At 41.7% G+C, this 20,588-nt stretch overlaps 1 protein-coding gene across 1 annotated transcript in view; it reads right to left on the bottom strand.

Annotated features, from left to right (window-relative positions):
* The window catches only part of LOC108547175 (transmembrane and TPR repeat-containing protein 1), a 310,690-nt gene that overhangs the window by 126,595 nt on the left and 163,507 nt on the right, over nucleotides 1–20,588 (bottom strand). The window contains exons 4-6 of the mRNA XM_017899583.1: nucleotides 15,225–15,356; nucleotides 13,572–13,644; nucleotides 5,215–5,318 (exon numbers count right to left, since the gene is read on the bottom strand). Coding sequence (XP_017755072.1) covers nucleotides 5,215–5,318; nucleotides 13,572–13,644; nucleotides 15,225–15,356 — 309 coding nt within the window. The remainder of the gene's footprint in view (nucleotides 1–5,214; nucleotides 5,319–13,571; nucleotides 13,645–15,224; nucleotides 15,357–20,588) is intronic.

The raw sequence follows: 20,588 nt of genomic DNA on the forward strand, positions 1-20,588 counted from the left end.
TCATGCATGTATAATCCACTGTACGTTGACCGAAAGGTATTATGAGTAACTCAACGAACTACCGAAAAAGGAAAAAGAAAGGAAACCAAATCTCCCAAGCCCACACGAAAAAGTCGCGAACTATCCAAGAAATACACGTGCGAAGAACATTCTCCATCCTGAAATATATCGCGAAAGCTGTTCGGGACAGCACTAGGATCCCATCCATCCGCACCACAGTGGGAAAGTAATTTCGCAAATCTTTCTAGGTCACGCGATATTAACGGACGGTTGGAAAACGAAATATCACGCTCGAATTTCCACGACTTGCACCGTCATCTCCGAGACACGTGTAGGCTAGCGTCCGCCGCGTGTGTCGTACATGCCAGGCCAGCAAGGCCGTGGGTCCTCTGCGCGAGAGTGAAGGAGTGGGGGAAAGCTGAGAACGCGCGAACGGGCGTTAGAGAGGGCGCGACGTTCACGCGAGTAGAGCCGAGTTCGCCCGAAGGTTGGCTCGGTGTAGGCTCGAGCCATCGTAAATTCCGCGAAACGACTGAACATCCGGCCAAATTATACATCTCATAAAGTATTCCCGGCCGGTTCCTCGAAGCAAGGCAGAAAGTATTTCGCATAATATCTTCTCGAGCTACGAGGCAGAATAGGTTGGGAGGGGGAAGTGGAGGACGCCAACCCACGTCGATTCGATCCGCTGCGGCTGCTGTAGAGAAGAAAGAACGAGGAAGAAGCCCGGCTGCCGTGTAGGTGGGGAGAGAACGAATAAATACGGGAGCAGAGTTCGAGGGAAGGAAAGAACTGGGACCGCTCCTATACGCTGATACGACGGAACGACGAGAAAAGAACGGCACAATATTTCAATATGCTAAAATTATCGGGCATTTCGCGAGCCGTACTTCTGCTAAGTAAAGCTTCCACTCTCCGCTTCTCGCTCCGCTCATCGACGGATAACGAGGATTTCTGTTAACGCGTTGTGGATTTTCTTGATCGATCCCAAATGATTCCGCGAGAGCAAGATATGGAGAACCATGCAGCGGAAGTACGCCCATTTTGTTGAGTAAACGATCTACTTTCTTGATATTGTATGTTCCGATGAGTGAGTGGGGTAGGTCTTTTTGCTTGGGCGATATGAGTACTAAATACGGGAATATGATGATCATAAAGAAATTATTCGATGAAGTTATAGATGTGAGAATAAAGGATGCTCGAATACTAATCTTACAATGAATCTGTAATTGAGATTATTTCGGAGACAAAGGAAACCCGAGATTTGGAGTGAACATGTCTAAATAATTTCACAAATCCCTGTCAAAGCTAAAGAACTGATACCGTAATCATAAACAAATACACCCAAAACTTTCTATTACTTAATATTAGTAAATACTATGCAGTAATAATAAAGGATATATATGTAATAAGCTACGCAATAAATAGAACTTTCCATCCAAGTGAGACAAAGGATTGAATTGATCACTTCAATGCTACCTTTATGTCAAGATGAGAGAAATCTACAGACAACGACAGATTGTACCATAACAAGGATACGACGTTGCCTTGAAAAGAAAAACATCGATGGGCGGTGGAACTGACATTACACACCCTAGCACGCTTACATAAAGATTAACTCGGCATTATTCACATGATACGGTGAAATCGTTAAACCAAGCAGCATTGCCTGCCATCGTTACTTCAAAATCCCACATTCAGTTCATGAAACTTATCTCGCGTTCAAATCCCCGGAACACACTGGAAACGTATCAACCGGCTTGCGTTAACCGGGACAGGCTGCGCGCTTTATTTATTACCGGCCGACATCAACGCCTATTTATAACATCTCCGTCAGAAAGGTGGAAAAGGACAGCAATCTGCGTATCAACTCTAGGATCACGTTATCGAAACGAATGTTTATTTGTTATTGGGCTCGACGTGATTCCTGATAAATGATCGGTCAAAAAAAAAGAAAAATGGAAAAAAGGAAGGAAAGAGGTGGGAAAAAATGTAAAAGCAGGGACACGGAATCGAAAACGGACGCGAGAGCCGGGTTCTATTCCTCGTATAATACAATAATTCTTCCGTCGACAGGTCAGCGGAAGCAGAGACCAACGTTCCGGCGTAACGCGCTGCAACAGAGGCCAGGACGAAAGGAAGTGCAACGCGTCACATCTAGATATCGAAATGGTGCGTTACATCGGGACCGGTTCTATTTTACCGACCGCGTAAACCACCGGGGCATACTCCTTTCTCGCCGCGCGACGGCAACTCGGTCGATATCGTCGGTCTTCGGGGAGATAGCGAAATCGGATTCGCTGGACATGTCTATCGGACCGTAAAATCGAATCGTATATTTCGGCATTTTTTCGGCAGAGTTCGATGCCAGCCAGGGGGGAGACGTCGCGCGTCGTGGCTCATCTTTCTCTTCCACCGCTTCCTCCCACGATACGTTGTACGCTTGAATGAAACAATTTAGTGTTATGCCCGTCATATTCGAATGGGGTTGGCGGTTTCCGATATTTGTTTTGGTTCCTGGCTACGAGGACACGGTTACATTGAATTGTCACTACGGTATTTGTATTACAAATATTTATGGAACAGCGTAAGTAGTTTTCGTAGCAATCACTGTTGCAAACTCGCCACCAGAACGATCACGGTGGTTCGAAGCTTCTCGCAAGTGCTCGTGAACCCTTCGTTTCTTATAAGCATACGCTACTAATCTGCTAATAGTAATCCCGCGTTTGAGGCACAGACCTGTTAAGTATCCAAACTGATACGTCATCTAGCAGGCCCTTCTTTCCTCCTATATCGTTCTCCTCACTCGCTCAGTCGAAGAAAGTATCGCCTTAGCATTGTCAACCGAGAATAGTGTCAAGAATCACGGAAAGTATATTATAACCTACTTATAAAGGGGGCAGCGCAAATGGAGGGTGCCCCTAATTCCTTAAATCACAGCGGAAGAGTTTCGGCTACCGTATATTGAATCATGACGCTGTCAATGTAGAGTTGCAGTAACAGTTGCTCCAGTGTCCGTGCTCTCAACGACACGCAAACTTTAGAGTGTCGGATATAGTAGAATTTCTAGTTTCAGTTTCAGGGTGACATTCTACTGTACATGGTAGTCGAAAATTCTACTTCTCGAATGGTTTGTTACTTAGACAGTGCGATATGCTCGTCAATTCAGTGTGCAACGGTACTCTGTATGTCGATAATACAAGTGTCTCTACATTCTGTCTCTTAATTAATTCTTGGCTTCTTTCAAAACAAGCATTTTTAAGGTTTGTCACCTAGGCGACTGTGAGAAGAGAATGTTTTTGGCTGATTCTCACTTTTGAATGCTTTCACAGAGATATTATCAAGCAACCTGAGGAGGAATCTGTTCACCCAACACATACGGGCCATGGAGACCTTCGGTTGGATCTCATATCCATGCCAGACCGGAAGTGGCCCAAGAGTAGTACGCCAAATCGTGTATCTCCCCGAGCGTACTCCTTAAGCCTACTAGAGTCATGTGCGAGTTGACTTCCTCCGCGGGTTGGACCATGCTCTTTTCATTGGTATGATGACGATCTAAGATTCGCAACCAACATCTGCCGCTATATCCAAAATGGACCAGGTACGGCAAAGCAGCGCATTGGCGCCGAGAAGCTTAAGAAACAATAGTTGTACACCTAACATAGCGTACACAAACGATGCTCAAATGAAATGAAGCAATAGAGAGTTCTTCATCCTCCGTCAATATCAATCCTATCCTCAATGCTTCTCATGCTCGTCTTCATCGTAGCTAACTAGCAACGTCCTTACAAGAGATACATTACTCTTATTACACGTAATCAGGATCATCCCTTTCAGTACCTACAACGTGTCATCGAGCACGTATACACGTTCACTGTTACGAAGATCGAAACACTGAGCAAGCGAGGAATCCGTGAGAATATTCGGGACCAAGGTAAACACGGACATCAAAGGATCAGGCAATGAAACGGTCAGAACTCGAAAGTACGCCTTTTCAGATTACTGCGAACGCTACACGACTCGGTTGAACATTTTCTCTATAGCTGCTCGATCTTGGTCTCTTTAGAGGCGACGCCTGACCCCCACCCGCAGTCCTCAAGCTCCCACTTCCAGGCCATACGACCCCATCCGTCGACCGTCCTGGTTGGCTGGGGGTGGGAGGTAAGCAACTGGAAATGTTGAAAGCGAGCCAGTCGGTTTAACCAGGGCACTAGTTGAGAGACTGTTAGTCGAGGAAGGATTCGAAACTTCGAGATATCGTTGGAAGCTCGGCCTAAAGAGGGAAGAGCCAGGCGTTTTAACTCGAGTACTACCGAAGATTCGGGTCAGCCTGAAAGCAACGACGCGATATAAACGATGGCCTCTATCCGAGGAATGGCAAACGGAGAGATATCCTTCGTGAGCAAAAGGATATCATGCAGTAAACGGAGCTTGACGTGGAGTTCTGTTTGGCTGGCCTCGGGCTGACTTTCCCATTGGTTGAGACAAAGGACTTGCTCTTCAGATCCACTGTGAGCAACGTATTCTTTCACGGAATAGGTGTGCTTGGCAAAGAGGATGCAAAGGAACACCTTGGTGACTTGTCTGGGAGCTGGATGACTTCACGATTCCAGAATCGGTACACCTCATCCGATAAAATGTCCACGTACGTGAGTAACGTTTCATTTCAGGATAATATTTGAAGGTAAAAGGTGACTCTCATGACAGAAGTATTGAAGGCAGAATTGAAGGAATTGGGAAATCCTTTAGCTGTTGTCAGGGATTAAACATGGCTGACCTAACCTTGTTTTGAAGCAAATTACTGGTGAAGATATAATTCCCTCCATCGAGGCTCACGCGAACTACCAATTTAAAATTGCTGCAGCACAGTAATAGGGTAACCATTTAAAGTGCTGTAGATTCTAAAAGCATAAAAATACATCAAAGGCTCTTTGGGCACAGGTTACCAAAGGAACGGATTGTGGGATTCGTCAAATAAACGTACAGAAAATAATCGCTGATGGGGAATGTTATTACACGTTGTTGTAAGATCAAAGCAGGTTTTGGACATTTGCTGTTTTGATTTCGTGTTTACACGATACCACTTGCTATTTTCGGGGGTTACACAACCGTATATGGTTTCCGTATGTCCGTCACTGCTATGAGTTTTGAAACAATGTAACAGGATTCCTTGTTACGACTCATGTAGCATAAAGGACTTACGCGGATACTCACCTGACGTGGAAACAGGGATGAAAAGCTGCCGGATTATCCTGTGGCGAGAACTTCGGTAGGGCACCGTGAAGGAGGGCGAGACGCACCACCAGCAGCACTCCAAACTGTAAATAAAAGGAATCCTTTAGCAAACTACGTGTGCTTAATTGTTCTGAGTAACGCTTTTTCCGCGCCGCTGTTTTTCTCGCCAGGTCCGCGACGAACGAGACTCACAAATTCTAGAGACGTAACCAATCTCTTATGCAATCGAAGCTTCAATTCCGTTCAACCTAACCTAACCTAACCAAACTTTCATGAAACCGAAGCTTCAGAAGCAGAATTCCTTTCTCATTCTTGACGTTGCAGATCGTGAAAATATTTTTAATTTTTGTATTAAGCGTATAACAAAATGAATGGCAAAATCGGATTTTTAATTAAATAATAGTAATTCAAAGTTGTATAATAGCATGAAGCAATGTTACCAATGTGCAGTCACAAACGAGAGTTCATTTAAGAATTGTACCATAATCGTGGCTAAAATTGAGTCTACAAAGAAGATACGGAACAGCATCTGCATCTGTTTTGTTATGTTCTATTAGCCCATCGACTTAATCTCGCTGGAATTTCTCATGGATTGTTTCCCTAAGATTTGCCAGATTGTAAAATGCGAATTTTCTACCTGCCGTTTACATGGCTCGAAAGATGAATGAGAGTGAAACAAAAGGGAATCCAGATTGCGGAAGAGGCTCTTACTAGCCTTTTCTGGAGGAGGCTCTCGACTTGCGGCTCAATGACTCGCTACATTGCTAGAAGCATTGGAAGCTTTCATTAGCTAGCTTGGAAAACTGAAAACAAGAAATGCCCCGAGCTAAAAATCTCACGCGGAAATACAGTGCCAGACTTAGTTGCATGCTGGATACGTCTTCATCCGGAAGTAACGTTTCCCTTATATGTATAACCTCGTATTCTCGCTCGTCGTTTTTTTCACATATTTTTACTAGAAAGGATTGAAAGTATAGGAAATAATTTGAGTATGAAGTCAACAATCAAATTTTCATACGCATATTATGATTCGTATTATAATTGAAAAATACAAACTTGAACTTATTGCATCACGTTATTGGATATTAATTGTAAATTAATATTCATCATTTATATTTTTTGTGAATAATAGGGTACTTATTATGGATATCGGAAAATGCAGTTCTATCTTTCTTCATAGCCTCTTTGGCAATGTACTAATTTGCCGCCTAGTGACGGTAGTGCAGCATAATGACAATAAGATGTCTTAAATGGATGTAGATTATAGTTTATAATTATTCAGCCTTTTAAACAGGAAGGTTGGACACGATGTTGATAAACTACGGACTCTAAACTAATACGTTCAACTTTCATCGACTCACGATCGTGGAAGTATAATATATTTGAGCATAGTCGATGATCATAGCAAAGATGTTATCGAGGCATCGACAAAGAAAACAACAAGCGGTCAAATGTATAAACATGCACAATACGGAATATTTTCTAATATATACCCAAAATATAATTTGCAATTGACAAACAATGCCTCTGTCACAATACACGACAAATACATAATATAGGTCCAATAAGTTAAAGAACAACAGGCATCAAGGAAGACGCATTTTCGAACTATTACTTATCAGATTGATAAGAAACAGGTCAAAATTGACACCCGACCAAAGAGTTTTAGATATAGCTTACATATCCCGCACCCAAAACCTATTTTCCAACGTAATACGTCAGGATATGGGAAATAGCATTCCGGTCTCATGACAGAGTCGTCGCATTTACGTCGTGAACGACACCCAGATCTTTGGTCGCATTTCCGTCACGTCCAGCATAGATCCCATCCTCGTTCGAGATCACTCTTTACGCCATACTCTCTAGCTTCACCGCGTGGACCGCCGTCAAACCTTCCTCTTTCTGTCTTCGGCAGCGTCCCTCCATGTCCCCTTCAGGATCCCATGTTCTTGGACAGATCGAGAACGAGTGGATTCTAGAAGCGTTCTACAGCCGGACAATGTCTGCCACTCCAAGGCATTCATATTCTTCCACGATAGACTCTACGTTTACGTGCACTCGATACACGTCCTAACCTCACCTTCACGACTCCACGTCCAACGACTCTCGTTCCACGGATACGGTGGTCGCTGACGTCTTCGTCGCTCGAGCGGTGGGGGAATATCGCGTTATGTCGCCACCAGGGCTCGCTGACCTACGCCACGAGCGGCCGGGAACGAGACAGAAATTCAATTTCGGTAAATATCCGATGCGGGCAGGACATTGCTGGACCACGTACCCGCCGGAATTCCCGCTTGTTAGTCTTCCGGGAATGCCCGAGGTGGTATTATAACCTAACCCCGTATACACGCTCGGGAATATATTTCTCGCAGAACCAACGTGCATTTTTTCGCCGGATTGACACGGAGAACAAGCTCCTCGAGGTATAGTTTCTAAACCCGTTTCGAGGAACTTGGTGAAACTGTTGGATCGGTGTAAGTTGAAGGGTGTAGTAAATATATATCTCTGTTGGAATTATTAAAATATTTTTGGCTGAATGCTATTTCCAGCGGATTTAAATTCCAGGGTGCAGGTAAAATTTGCTGCTCTTTACTGCAGTGATGGTTCTTCCGTGCATTATGCGCGTTTGCTTTTTATTTATAAGTTATTATTAATTCGCGAATTGTTGGAGATTTTAATTAGAAAGGCACCTCGTGCAATTATTTTACGGGCAATTATCTCTTCTCGCGGAGAATAATTGATGCCATGGCGTTTAAACGCGTCGTTACGTCCCGGGATCCTCCGTTGAAAATTATATTTTGGAATATGTTAATTAAACACCCCGACCGTCGCTGAACAAAAGCTGTTCATACCCGCGAGTTAACACGATGAATGGAATCATAATTACACCCATGGCTTTAAGACAATTCGCAGCATGGAGCTAAGATTTAAGCGGCAAGCCAATTGACTAACAATACGCATGCTGATGTAGAGTCAGTCAGCAACGCGTATCCCTAATGCATTGGCTTATCGATTGCGATATGCTACCGTCCTACAGAACTGTAGTGCACGCTTCGTTGTTGCCGGATGTGAACGTTGTCGGATCAGACCTAATACACGCCTGTAATGTGCATCGATAATTGCTAGCAAGTTGGACTAACTGAACGAAGAATTCAGCCATGCTATACTTTTTCACGCAATTTAATGACAGTGTTATGAAAAACAAATTTTATTATATACATTATGATACAATAATTTTCATAGAAATCTATGCAAATTTCTATTGACAATATATTAAAAATTACTCGTTCTCAAACGTTACTGACTTTTGATGTTTGAATATAAAATTTGCTTACTTGGAAGCAGAATAACTTGAAATTTCAAAGATCTTTGTATATATTTCTGCATTAAAAATTTTGAAAGCTTGCTTTCCATTTTTTTAAGCTGGTAAACAGACATTTACCCTATACAAAGTCTGTTCCTTGATCCTAAGTTTATATTCTGCTCCATTGAAATAACTATTTAATAATTTTATTTCTCAATACCTACATTTCCGTTGGAAAAAGTTTTTAATTTCGAATTTTATTATTCGATAATTTGCCAGGTCACTTAAAATGACGGATCATTTTCTTCATGGCACAGACGTGCAGCTAACACGATTATTGTATTCATTGATTTTCTTTAACCGAACATATATTCTGGAATCGATAAATTTTTCCGCTGGATGTTCGAGAAGCCTAAAAGAATTCCCACGAAACGATACATCGTCCACCAAGTCGCAGAACGACCCCTTAACACGAAACCGACCCGAGTCCGGCATAGAGGGATCAAGAAATTCCTCGCTCTTGAAATTCAGTGTTCCTGAGGGGGAGAAATTACCCTGTCGACTAACCTTGTCGTAGAGAGCATGGCTTTAGACGTGTAAGTGGTGATAGGTAGCAGGACCAAGGAGGCTGGAAAACCGGTTAAATGTGTACGCGGGGCCCTAGCCTCCCTCGTTTCTTCGCATATATTAGCATACCTTGGAACATTGTACGCTAGGACTTCTGAGCGCACCCTCCACTTTCCATCGGTCTGGTAATACTTCGTACACTCCCATAATCTCGTGGGTGCGATACAAATTACGCGGAAAGAAATAGAAGGACAGAGTCAGAGGGGTGGAAGATGAGAGGTAATTCTGCAGTCACTTGCGTTAATTTACGGTTAATAACACCTTTATGTCCATCTGTATGAAGAATTTAATCCAGTCGATGACACTTTTATAAAATTTTCTGTTTCGTTTATGGACTTCCATGTGCGCACTCTCGACTTTCTATTGAACTAATGATACTTTGTACACTCCCTTGACTTCGTGGGTACTATACAAATTATATAGAACAGCGAAACGAGGGAAAAGCGATGACAAGGAAGAAATGGAGGGTAATGGTACAGTCAGTTGCATTAATTCGCGATTAATGACACTTTTATCAGCACCTACATGGAGAGCCTTATTGTGTCAATAACACTTCAACAAAGTTCGTTCCTCTTCCTTCTACGCTCAGAGGCTGTCACCTGCTATCTACGATGACCATTTCGTTATACGTTAATTACACTTGGTTAATTAAAATTAATTAATCACACGACGCGTTTACCGGGCGTTAATTGGCGAAACTGAGATTCTGGATGGCAGCGTTTGCCACCGGACGTCACGGGGTCATCCTCGACTCGCTGAGGATCCGGAGCAAGTCAAGAGACGTCGAGCGAGCAATTGAGACTTATACGAGTGCACTTTGCATATCTTTAATGGCAGCCCTCGCCGAGATATCGTTTAAATTAATTCGCCAGGGCCAGGACAATGAAACGTCGCTGGGAAGAGACTGATGCCAAGACTGATACGATCACTCGTAACTTCCTCAGGTGATTGCTGTTACGATGTGCGAAATGACGTTGAGAATGGTACGTTAAATTAATGAACGACCGCATTCGTCAAAGCACCATGGAACAGTGTAGACCTTACTATTTTATTATTTTATTTTTTAACTTGCATATTGTTAATGTTCAATCGGTAGCGTGACGTTAAGTGAACCTTTGCTGTCATTGACGAAGGTCTAAATAAATTGGAATTTCAAGAAATGATGTTACACTCTGTATCTCTCGAAGGGAAGGCTATAGATGTTTTTGTAATTGCCGAACCATTTTTACTGGCTGTTCAATTTTTTCCTTTATCTCAAATTAGATCTACTGTATTCTACATACACTTAATAACTGACATAAATGCACGAACCTCAAATTTAGAGTTGATCTTTAACAGTATAGCTTAATTTCAACCTGAAATTTAGATCTTAACCTTTTTCCCCGAATGAAGCATAAAATTTGGAATGTAACGTTAACACTAAGCAAATAATCTAAGCTGAAATATATAACTTTAGCTTAGAAGGAGAACTTAATCCCATACCCTAATCATAAATTCTTAACCTTAACCTTAAATATAGACCCTAAACTTAAATGTCGTGCCTTCTATTTTAAAATATTTATCTGCAAGATCATAACCAACATCACAAGCCCAGAAGTCATCATCGTCCACTGATCACGAAAACAGCACGCGAGCATAGTGAAGTATACGCAAACATCTGTTACAGGGCAGAGGAGAAACAAGGAAACGCCGAGTCGATAAATAGTAGCACCGCATCCATAACTACTCCCGTGGCTACCATCGGCCTGTCCCGTATTTCATCGTAAGTCTTCGAAAGCCACGATCGCTTTACCGCCGCCAGTGGAATAGCCTAAGCAGTTTCCGTTGGTCGGCCAACACAATTCGAGGGAGGCGAGTTTCTCTTACGCGATCGTAAAAGCAAACTCTCGACGGTGAGTGTATCTGCGTTAACGATCGTTAAACTTACTTAAGCCACAGGACGCTGCAAACATCGGCGGTCGCCTGCAACCGGACGATAAAAACAGGGAGATATCGGTCGTTAAGAATTAACGACACGGATCTGGGGCCATTATCGCGAGACAAAGTTCCTGGACTTTCACTCGCAGAAGTCCGATCTATCGAACTCTATACCAGATCTACCAAACCAATCAACCATAATGCCCAAACATATCTGACCAATGACAAAATGTTTCTATTTAACGCTTTGTACTCGCCGATTTTTTGGAAGAGGAAAAAAGAAATTAGAAGATCTCCTGCCATAAAACTGACGTTATTTTTCACAGCAGTGAATAGGAAATCGTATAATAATTAACACGTACAATCGTTTGCTTTTAATACCTAACACGCTGTTACATTGTCCAGAAAATTTGATTATACGATGAGTGTTAACACTAACTATTCCACAACTTAAATACCTAATTTCAAATTTTTGAATCAATGTTCTGTATTCTGCATTATCACTCTGTTTATTTGACTTTTCGGTTTTTGAGTTCCCTCTTTATCTTCCCATCTACACACGCTTTGACCAGATGTCACATAAATTTTACTGTTATACAAAAATACGCAGCTACTTTCGGAAAAATTGATATTAACCTTCGTTAGCGTATAAATATAATTTATTTACATATATGAATATATACACTACAGATACTATCACTTAACGGAACGTTCCTTTCATGATCACAAATATATAAGGAAGAAACTTCTTACCGAGCAAGATATACATATATCTTTGACGGGACATGACAATTAAATTGGTTAAACGCAATAATCGAAACCTAACCTCACTACGTTAACCTCAAATCCAACCCAATGCTTCTTTCCCAGAAACACGAAAGGACAAAAAGGAAACGAAGAAGTATCCAACACGGGTCAACCTTCTCATACTCGTTCACCCCTTGTTATTTCAAACACACACAGATCCAGGTAATTACCAGTGAGAACTCTCGTCGATCTGCCAGTCGGAATGGGCGGTATAGCACGACGGGCCGTTCCAGGCAGGAAACAATGCGCGAAACGTGAGGCGTCGGAACAATATTCCTATTCTCGATCGACCATAACGAAGGAACTTCGGGCGAATTTTCAAGCGCCTGTCAGAACAAAGCGGTACGTTCGCATTATACCTCGCGAGCATTCTACACTGGGCCGGCGGATTTTCAACTGTATCGACCATGTAAACGACCTTGGGGATAATTTCGCGTAAACGGCGGAATAAATTTACCAGGAACGCCTGCTCACTCACGCAGCATCGATTTCGCTCGGTGTTGCGTTTAAATTTCATCATCGCCTCCCGTCCGGCACGACCAGGAACTTCCCGGCACGTCTGCAGGAGGTGAACGGGATCCTCGAGGCAGGATAAATGGATAGACGAACACGCGGACCATCCACGATCGGTCTATTCGTTTCTGCTCAACGCGAGTGTAGACATCGCCGGTAATACGATAACGACGCGACCATTGGGCGGAACACGCGCGCCCTCACGCCAGGCGGCTCGTCCAGTAACCACGCGGGGCTTCCACGCACGAGTGACCGCGTGTGACACGTTAAGAGGATTCGATTTTGTCCCCGGTGGTATTCGTGGACGAGTAACGGGACTTATTGTCTTGTACTCTCTTATTGTCGGCGGACAGGCCACTGGTTCAGTTGTTCGGTTTACGGTTATGAAATCTGATTTGAATACGCGAGTAACCGAGTTAGGGGAGTAACTGGGCTGAAAGGTGACACGATTGTCGAGGATTGTGGGGCTTTCTGCGGGTTCCGCTATCATTATGCATCTGTACGACACGTGCGTTTGCAAATTTGTTCACATTCCATATGTACTTTGTGCTGTTTTCCTTGCTCCTATACGTATGTACATCATTATTACAGTCTTGCGCGAATTTGGTCGATTTTAATATAATATAGTTTAGAATAGTGAGACTTAGGCTGATATATCTCTATACATTGATGATGTTTAAGAATTAGGAAGAAAATAATGAGAATATCATGTAGGCAATTTACTCAAGGTATATAATTATCATAGAGTGAGGAGTGGAATGATAATTGATAACTTCTTTAAATCAACTACAATGATCCTCATTCTTATACATTTTATAATTATATACGTAATTGTCAAGTAAAGAGTGGCTTATAGGTAAGGAAACAGCGAAGAAGAAAGAGGGAAACAGGCTCATACGGTGACATCCCCTAATTTTAATCTAATCATTCCAGCAATGGACACGTCGCTATTACACTAGTCAAGTTTTGTGTCGCAAAAGACTGCTACATATGAAAAGTATAATTATCTCGAACTCTCGTTTGCTACACACCTGTGCTTGCCGAACAAACAGTAGAAAGCTTTACAAAAACATTTTCGGAGCCCCGAAGCCATAAATAATATAATAAGCTTCTCAATCCGAGATGATTTCGAACTTACTCGTGTTCCCTAGAAGCTTACAGAACTCACCGAAACAAGCAGCGCCGCAGCCCGACGGGAAAAGTGTCTGGAGTCGTCATTCCATCTTGCCTCGAAGATAGACCTGAATCACAAAGAGGTAAAGCGTTAATTTCATTGCACTCGATAGGAACGACATCAGACATTTCATAAATCGAATTAACGTCACCCAAACATACACGGTTTCCACTGGCCCCATCTTCCACGAATCGAAGGTCCTCCCATTGATCCAAAAGATTCGATTATCTTGTGAATTTGCCTGCCCTGATTTACATTTCTCCAAGTATAATTATTCGAATACGCTGGTCCCGCATAATCCGGTGTAAACAGTTAATCAGATTTCGCTGTTTTACGATCGGCCATCAGATCGTCTTTGTCTCACGCCGGTAGTCAGCGCCCTCTGTTAAAGCAAATCCCATTCCCGCGCGTATGCAAAGGAGGAACCGGCGATATTTGGAATTCACGTTTTACGCTACATATGGCGCCGCGCGATTTTATATTTCATTTTCAAACGCAATTTTATACGCTTGGACGGTACGCGACGGGATTCCAGCTAGTAATTCTTCGCGCCCGTCCCACCGATTTCTCGTTCGTTTTAATAGCCTTTGGCGCGGATGGAGCGGTGCGGTGGAGGGTGACGCAGTGGTGGGGAATGCAGTGATGGGAGGAACGGAGATACTTTACGATCGTCGAGCGATCGTGCTGTTTGCCACCGCTATCCGTGGAAATAATGACCCTGATTGTTTTAAACGTCCGAAAGAAACAATGGAGGTGCAAATAAAGAAGCTTCGATGGATCATTGTTAAGCGTTAGGAAGAAGAAAGGAAAAAAGGATTCACGAATGTTTATTACGTCACATATATACGCCTGTAGTCGATTATTTTTCATGTTATTTAACATCCCATGCTCGAACATTTTTTTCGCTCTGCAGAAAAGCTGGTCCGCCAATACTCGAGTGTAAATTCGTACTGACACAGGGTTTTGAAGAATATGAGTAAATTGTGGAATTGTCAAAGTGTTCACAACGTCACAAAATTAGATAAGGCGTACTTGTGTCGTTAAAGATCCCGATTATAAAAAGAAATTGGTAGACTTGGAATTGGAATCGTGACGGAGGTTATGTTTGTTTAAACTTCTATAAAATATCTGTGTATCGATAAATGTGTAATAGAAGTGTTGACACGCTTGAAACAGTTGATCCTTCCTATTTATGTTTTAATATAACATTAATTCCAAGTATTATACTGTAACCGCAAAGAAAGCACACACGTGCTGCCACCTATTAATTCCAATCGTTAACAAACGTAAAATTATGACGGAACGTTTAATTTCTGAACAGTTGCTTCGGCTATCTTTTCGATCAGACCTGGAATTTAATGCAGCGAGGCTCTGTGAATCCTTGAATCTTCGAGAGCAGGAGCCACTAACCTAACCTAACTCAAAGCTATATTGTATCATCCCACAGACATAGAAGTTACCCTCGAGTCGCCGTAGGTCTCGTTATAAAGGAAAGAATTGAGGTCTGCGATAGGGCAAAGGGTCGTGTAAAGTCGCACGAACTATAGGACCGGGGACAGAGTGTTACTTCTTATTTCAGGATTTATTGGCGTGAGCTACGTGTCGCGTTTTCAAACTGCTCCGCGAGCGTGCGCCTTAAACGCTTACCTCTTGATTGAATGCCAGGAGCGACAGAGGTCGTAAAGAAGGTTTAGAGGCAAAACAGTAATGCCTGTTTCCTTGGCAAGCATCGACAGCGCCCCCAGGCCCACGCTGCTCCACACGTAAGCCGTCTGCTGGCTGAAACACGAGAGAAGAAAAATTTCGTTTAATGCGTTCAAGGAACAATTTGGTCGTTAAGTTGAAACTGTTTAATGGGTTGTTATATGGTGATCATTGAAGTTTCTTAATTTACGTCGTTCGAACCTTTCGAGTATAAGATTCAACGTGTTGTTATATTTCCTAACCTCACTTTTGGTGTTCGTGCTAGCTAAGAATGGCAGAGATAGAGCACTCAGTTTTTAACAACTTAACCACACGACTGAAGTTATTTTTGAATCCGTCTAAAATGATATAGTAGGTGAAATTGATATAGCGTGATCATAAGGTCTTTTGGAAATTGAAATTTACATGTTTTGAGAGTCGGGACATGTGAAGCGCAACATTTTATCAGACTAGAGGCTTTTGGAATATTGGAAAATGTACTGGGTTAATTTTAATTGGGTCTGCTACAACCGTCAGCGTTATTTAAATCACGAATGTTGAGAATAACCAATACTGAGAGTCAAATGTCACTTTTCAAATATTTTATTGAAAAAATTTTGTTCTTCAATGTTAATATTGCTGTAAAAATATTATTACTGAATATTAATATCGTTGCAAAAGGTACCATTATTCGATATTAATATTATTGGAAGATATTTTGTCACATATTCTCTAAAGGCTTATGTGATTAATTCCATTCAAATTGATTAGTTTAATGTACCATGGTTTGCAAGCTGTATACTTTTCTGGGAGGTCCTGTTTTTCAATTGAAATTATTAAATTCATTAGTGTAATGTTTGTACGTAATTTGCGTAATTACGTGGGCAGCGGGTACTGGAATGACAATTACCAAAAGCGTTCAGGTTGCTTCCTTCCTTTGTTTTCAGTGCTTAATGCAACAACGCACACCGGTGGCCAAGTATACGCGTAGTATAAGACAAAGAAAACTTATGTACAGTAGGGTTTGCACTTTGCTTGGGTAAACTCTGCTTCGGTCGTCGCAGTAGACTAAGCTTCTGCTTACATATTTTGTCTTTTCGTATACTTTATATGGATAAGACGATGTTTGTAGCACGACTGCAAACAATTTAAGGCCCGAGCCATCCTGTTACTGGTAGATAAACTAACCAGACAGAGACCATGTTCAGCCCACGTCGGTGAACTTCCATAGTTACAAAATACTGAAAGACGTATACCAAAGAAGAAAGCAAAAAATTATTAAAAATTACTGAGAATACAGCAATTATTTTCAGGATCTTCGCCTCAACTGATACTACAATTTCATGTTGAATAGCTTCTTTGATCGTGATGTACCGCGTGTATTATCTCAGCTGACATAGTCTTCTTAGAAGAATGGAGAACCATTCCTCCGGTGACATACATATATTGTCCTCGGTGCTAAACGGGCAGTAACTTGAAAGTATCGCTATATCATCGAAATGTTATATATAGTCGTATCAAGCAAGGAGCAGGAAGGAATTGTTACAATTTGTCCAATCGTAAGAACTATTGTACATAATATGTACATTTGACTGATGCGATATTTGCAGAATTCTTAAATTCAGAACTATATACTTATCCAGTGAACCGACATATTGAGGATACAAAACAAAACACGAGTAACTTGATTCGATAATTATTAATAAAAACGAACGCAACTTGGTACTTCCGAGCACAATACCTTTTGAGGTTAGGTTCGTGGTATACTCTTATCTACAATTTTATAACGGAATCTGAGGTATAATAATATCCAAATTAATGAGAGGATAAGATATTTCGCACAGGGTTTATTCAACTAGCAGAACGTTCATTACTTCACACGGAGATTATTTTACCCCGGGAACAATAGCAAAGAACTAAAAGTAACGTAAACGTAATATCATCTTAATTAGTCAACTGCTTATCCTTCCCTCCGGATTGCACAAAATTTTTAATACATTAAGTAACGTTGAATTACATTCCATTCGTGCTTTGCGTAATCTAAAGATCCGTCTTTTAATACTATAAAAGCTGCGGGGCGAAAATAAATTTTAGAACCCCTCGCGGTACTCGTACTCTTCTCTAGCTACAGCAGCGCGCTCTACGTGTTCCACCAGTACTATCATTCGTTTGCCTCATGACACTGTTGTAGGTATACCGTCGAATCTCGTAATGCCGGTTTCACGCTGTAATAGCGAAGGAATACGTAGTCCAGACAATAAAACTTTCGGATAATATTATACCAATATTCGCATAAAACATTTAATTAGTAGCTGCAAAAGTATTAATTCATAACAATCTATTATTCCATTGGTTGTTTATTAACAACTGGTTATTCGTAACAATTTGGTCTCTTTCATAACGCAGTCAATCAGAATGTGTTACTTTCACAGTGTAAGCAGAATGCCCTGCAGGCGCGAGACATAGCTTTTGACCTACGGTGTAAACATAACCTCACTCTGAACCTATCATGTACGATTCATCGACGTAGTAGCAAAGTTGATGCTGTGAAGGAAATATTGAAGATGGGGAAGGGATGCTAAGTCAAATCCGGTTGCAGAGAAATTCTGACGGTGTTTCAGGTAACATGGCACTGCGGTCGACTGGAAGAAAATGTGTTCGCGGTGACGGCCGTAAACGAATCGATCGAAGCAAGACGCACGCTTCGGCTGAGCAGCGAGCGATTAAAAAGCACGAGCTGCGTGCATGTGGCAACTAGAACCACGATCAAAATCGCTCTATGGCGGTTTCAAAGGTAGCTGAGCGTGCGAATAAACATTTCATTAGGGGAAGTAAAGGTATTATCACTAAATTATGCATGCGTTTCTGAATGCGCACCGACATGCCACAGCCATGTGCGTATACGAAATTTCTTCCGTGTCGGATTCACCGCGATAGCTGGAAGACGAACGGGTAAATAATTAACAAATAAATGAATAAATAAAATGACGAGGAAAACGTATAATTTCCTTTACAAACTGTACACAGCAGATAACAGTTGGGCACGTGTTGCAGGAAATGCTTTGATATACGATACGGTGACACTGATCGGTATGCAAATATTTCTTAACGAAGAAAATGCTGGAATGAACGAATACATTAAACATAATGATACGAATAAAAACGAAATGAGCAAGTAATCTCTGTGACACGATCTGGGCCGTTTTTCCTTGGCCTAGGAACATTGTGTGGGCCAAATATGGCCGATAGGGTGACAGGAAGAAATATAACATAACCTACAATCTATATTTTGCATACTTAGCGCTAGTGGGAATTTCGTAGATTAGGTTATATTTATCAACCTTCGTTAATTATTCCAATAACCATCCTTTGATAATTAAGCTTTGGTAATTATTACAATACTATTATATTTGTCAACTTTTGTTGATCCACCCTGCAGTTATGATAAAATGAAATTATGACGAAGGAAATTCAACAGAAACGAGGATACGTATAATCTAAAACTAAAGACTACTCTCTTATTAAAACCGTAGCATAAAATGGTAACAAAAATGAACAAACTTTATAATTTAATAAAAATCTAATTATTATTCTCGTCCGTTTTATTCGTTCACTCGCACTATACGCGTAACTTTTGAAAATAATCTTAGTAATAAACTAACCTAACACTTTTACAACATCAACAGATTCATAAGGAGAATGAATTTGCTTTTATTTCAAACTGTCTCAAGAAACAATGCGAATGTAACACTAAACTTTTCAACTTGATTAGCACAGAGTCAGGGCGCCATGTTCCAACAGGATTCTAGCTGCGACAAAAGCGAGAGCACCGAAGAGGGGACACAAAAGGCGCGCAAACAGTGGCGCCATATTCAAAGGTTTTTAGACGTGACTTTTCAGGACCACTATTAAAAATTTACTTGACAGCGAGCTGAAAATTCGTTCTAAATGAAATCACCGTTGACGGAAAAGAGAGAAAACGTTTAAATTAAAAGGCCGCCCGCGTGGTTAATAACGAACTCCTAGCAAAGGTTAACGAGGATCATTATAACGTATAATAAACTTGACCCATCTTTGTATCATGGCGCCACGAGGAACAATTATATCTATTCTTCTCGGCGATATATTCGAATCACATTGTGCCGCAACCGGACGGATCATGGCTAAAGAAAAATGGCAGGCCTGTTCCGCGACTTGCAATGGCGACCGGCATAATGGAGTCCCAAATGGCAGGCAGCGTTAAATTTTCACTCGAAATCGCGTCGTTTATCGATACCATGGCGAAATTAATAATCGCGAAATTCAAATTCCGGCCGGCTCGAACCTGTTCAGAGAAAATATCGCGATATGAACCCTTAAGGAATTTAAATGTTCGGAAAAAATTTCACTCGCCCGCTTTCGTCGGGGATAATTCGAATTTGCATTTAAATTGCGTTCCCGGGACGAACGAACGAATTCGTAGAAAAGGAAAGCCAGGGAAAATATTACAGCCCGGAGGAGGATCGTTCGAAAGTGCGAAAAAACAAGGATAGGAAGGGAAACAGCAGTGAAATGGAAAACAGAGGAAAAGCGTGCTGCGTGCAGTTAGACGTACATATTTTCTTTGAAGATGAAAAAACAGCATGCGTATCGTCCCATCGTTCGCTCTTGCCCTTCACCAGAGGGATGTTTCAACTTTTACCCAGGGTAAATTGTTATTAAGAAAGTTCGTAGCTTGTCATTTTAACGTGTCAGCTCTGGGATGGTTCGCTTTCGGGCCAGAGAAGAGGAAAGTTAAAGATATATCGTCGATAAGAATGGCGTAGAGAAACTCGTCAGTTGTCCTTTTCTTTCGCTGCTTTTTTGCCCCCTCTTCTTCCTTCCCATTTCCGTTCCTTTTTTATCCCACTCAAGGCTACAGTTCTGCGAGAACTATTCGAACTTCTTGAAATTAAATTAGGATATCTTTGAAGCGCCGCGTAGGCATGGGAACTTCGGGAAGGTCGAGCAGCGAAGCAGTGGAGTGTTCTAAACGAATGCGAGGGGCGATTTTATTTTTAACGGGAGGATAGGAGAGAGAAGTTATATGAAGGAACAGAGGAGGAATATATCGGTAATAGGAATCACGTGCTCGGGAACTTTGAACACATATATTTCCTCTGTGGGAAAGGATCGAAAATTAGGAATCAGAAGATTCGGATACCTTGCACTCCTCTCGCGTTACGTGTTGAATTAAACAGTTATTTAAATTGCGGCTCTCGTTAGAATCCCTGCCTTGCTTAATTACTCGAATTTCTAAATGCCAATATTCCAGGCTCTGTAATAATTTTAAACATCTTCGATATTCCA

Source organism: Eufriesea mexicana, unplaced genomic scaffold (assembly GCF_001483705.2).
Source record: "Eufriesea mexicana isolate 0111107269 unplaced genomic scaffold, ASM148370v2 scaffold474474840, whole genome shotgun sequence".
Lineage (NCBI taxonomy): Eukaryota > Metazoa > Arthropoda > Insecta > Hymenoptera > Apidae > Eufriesea > Eufriesea mexicana.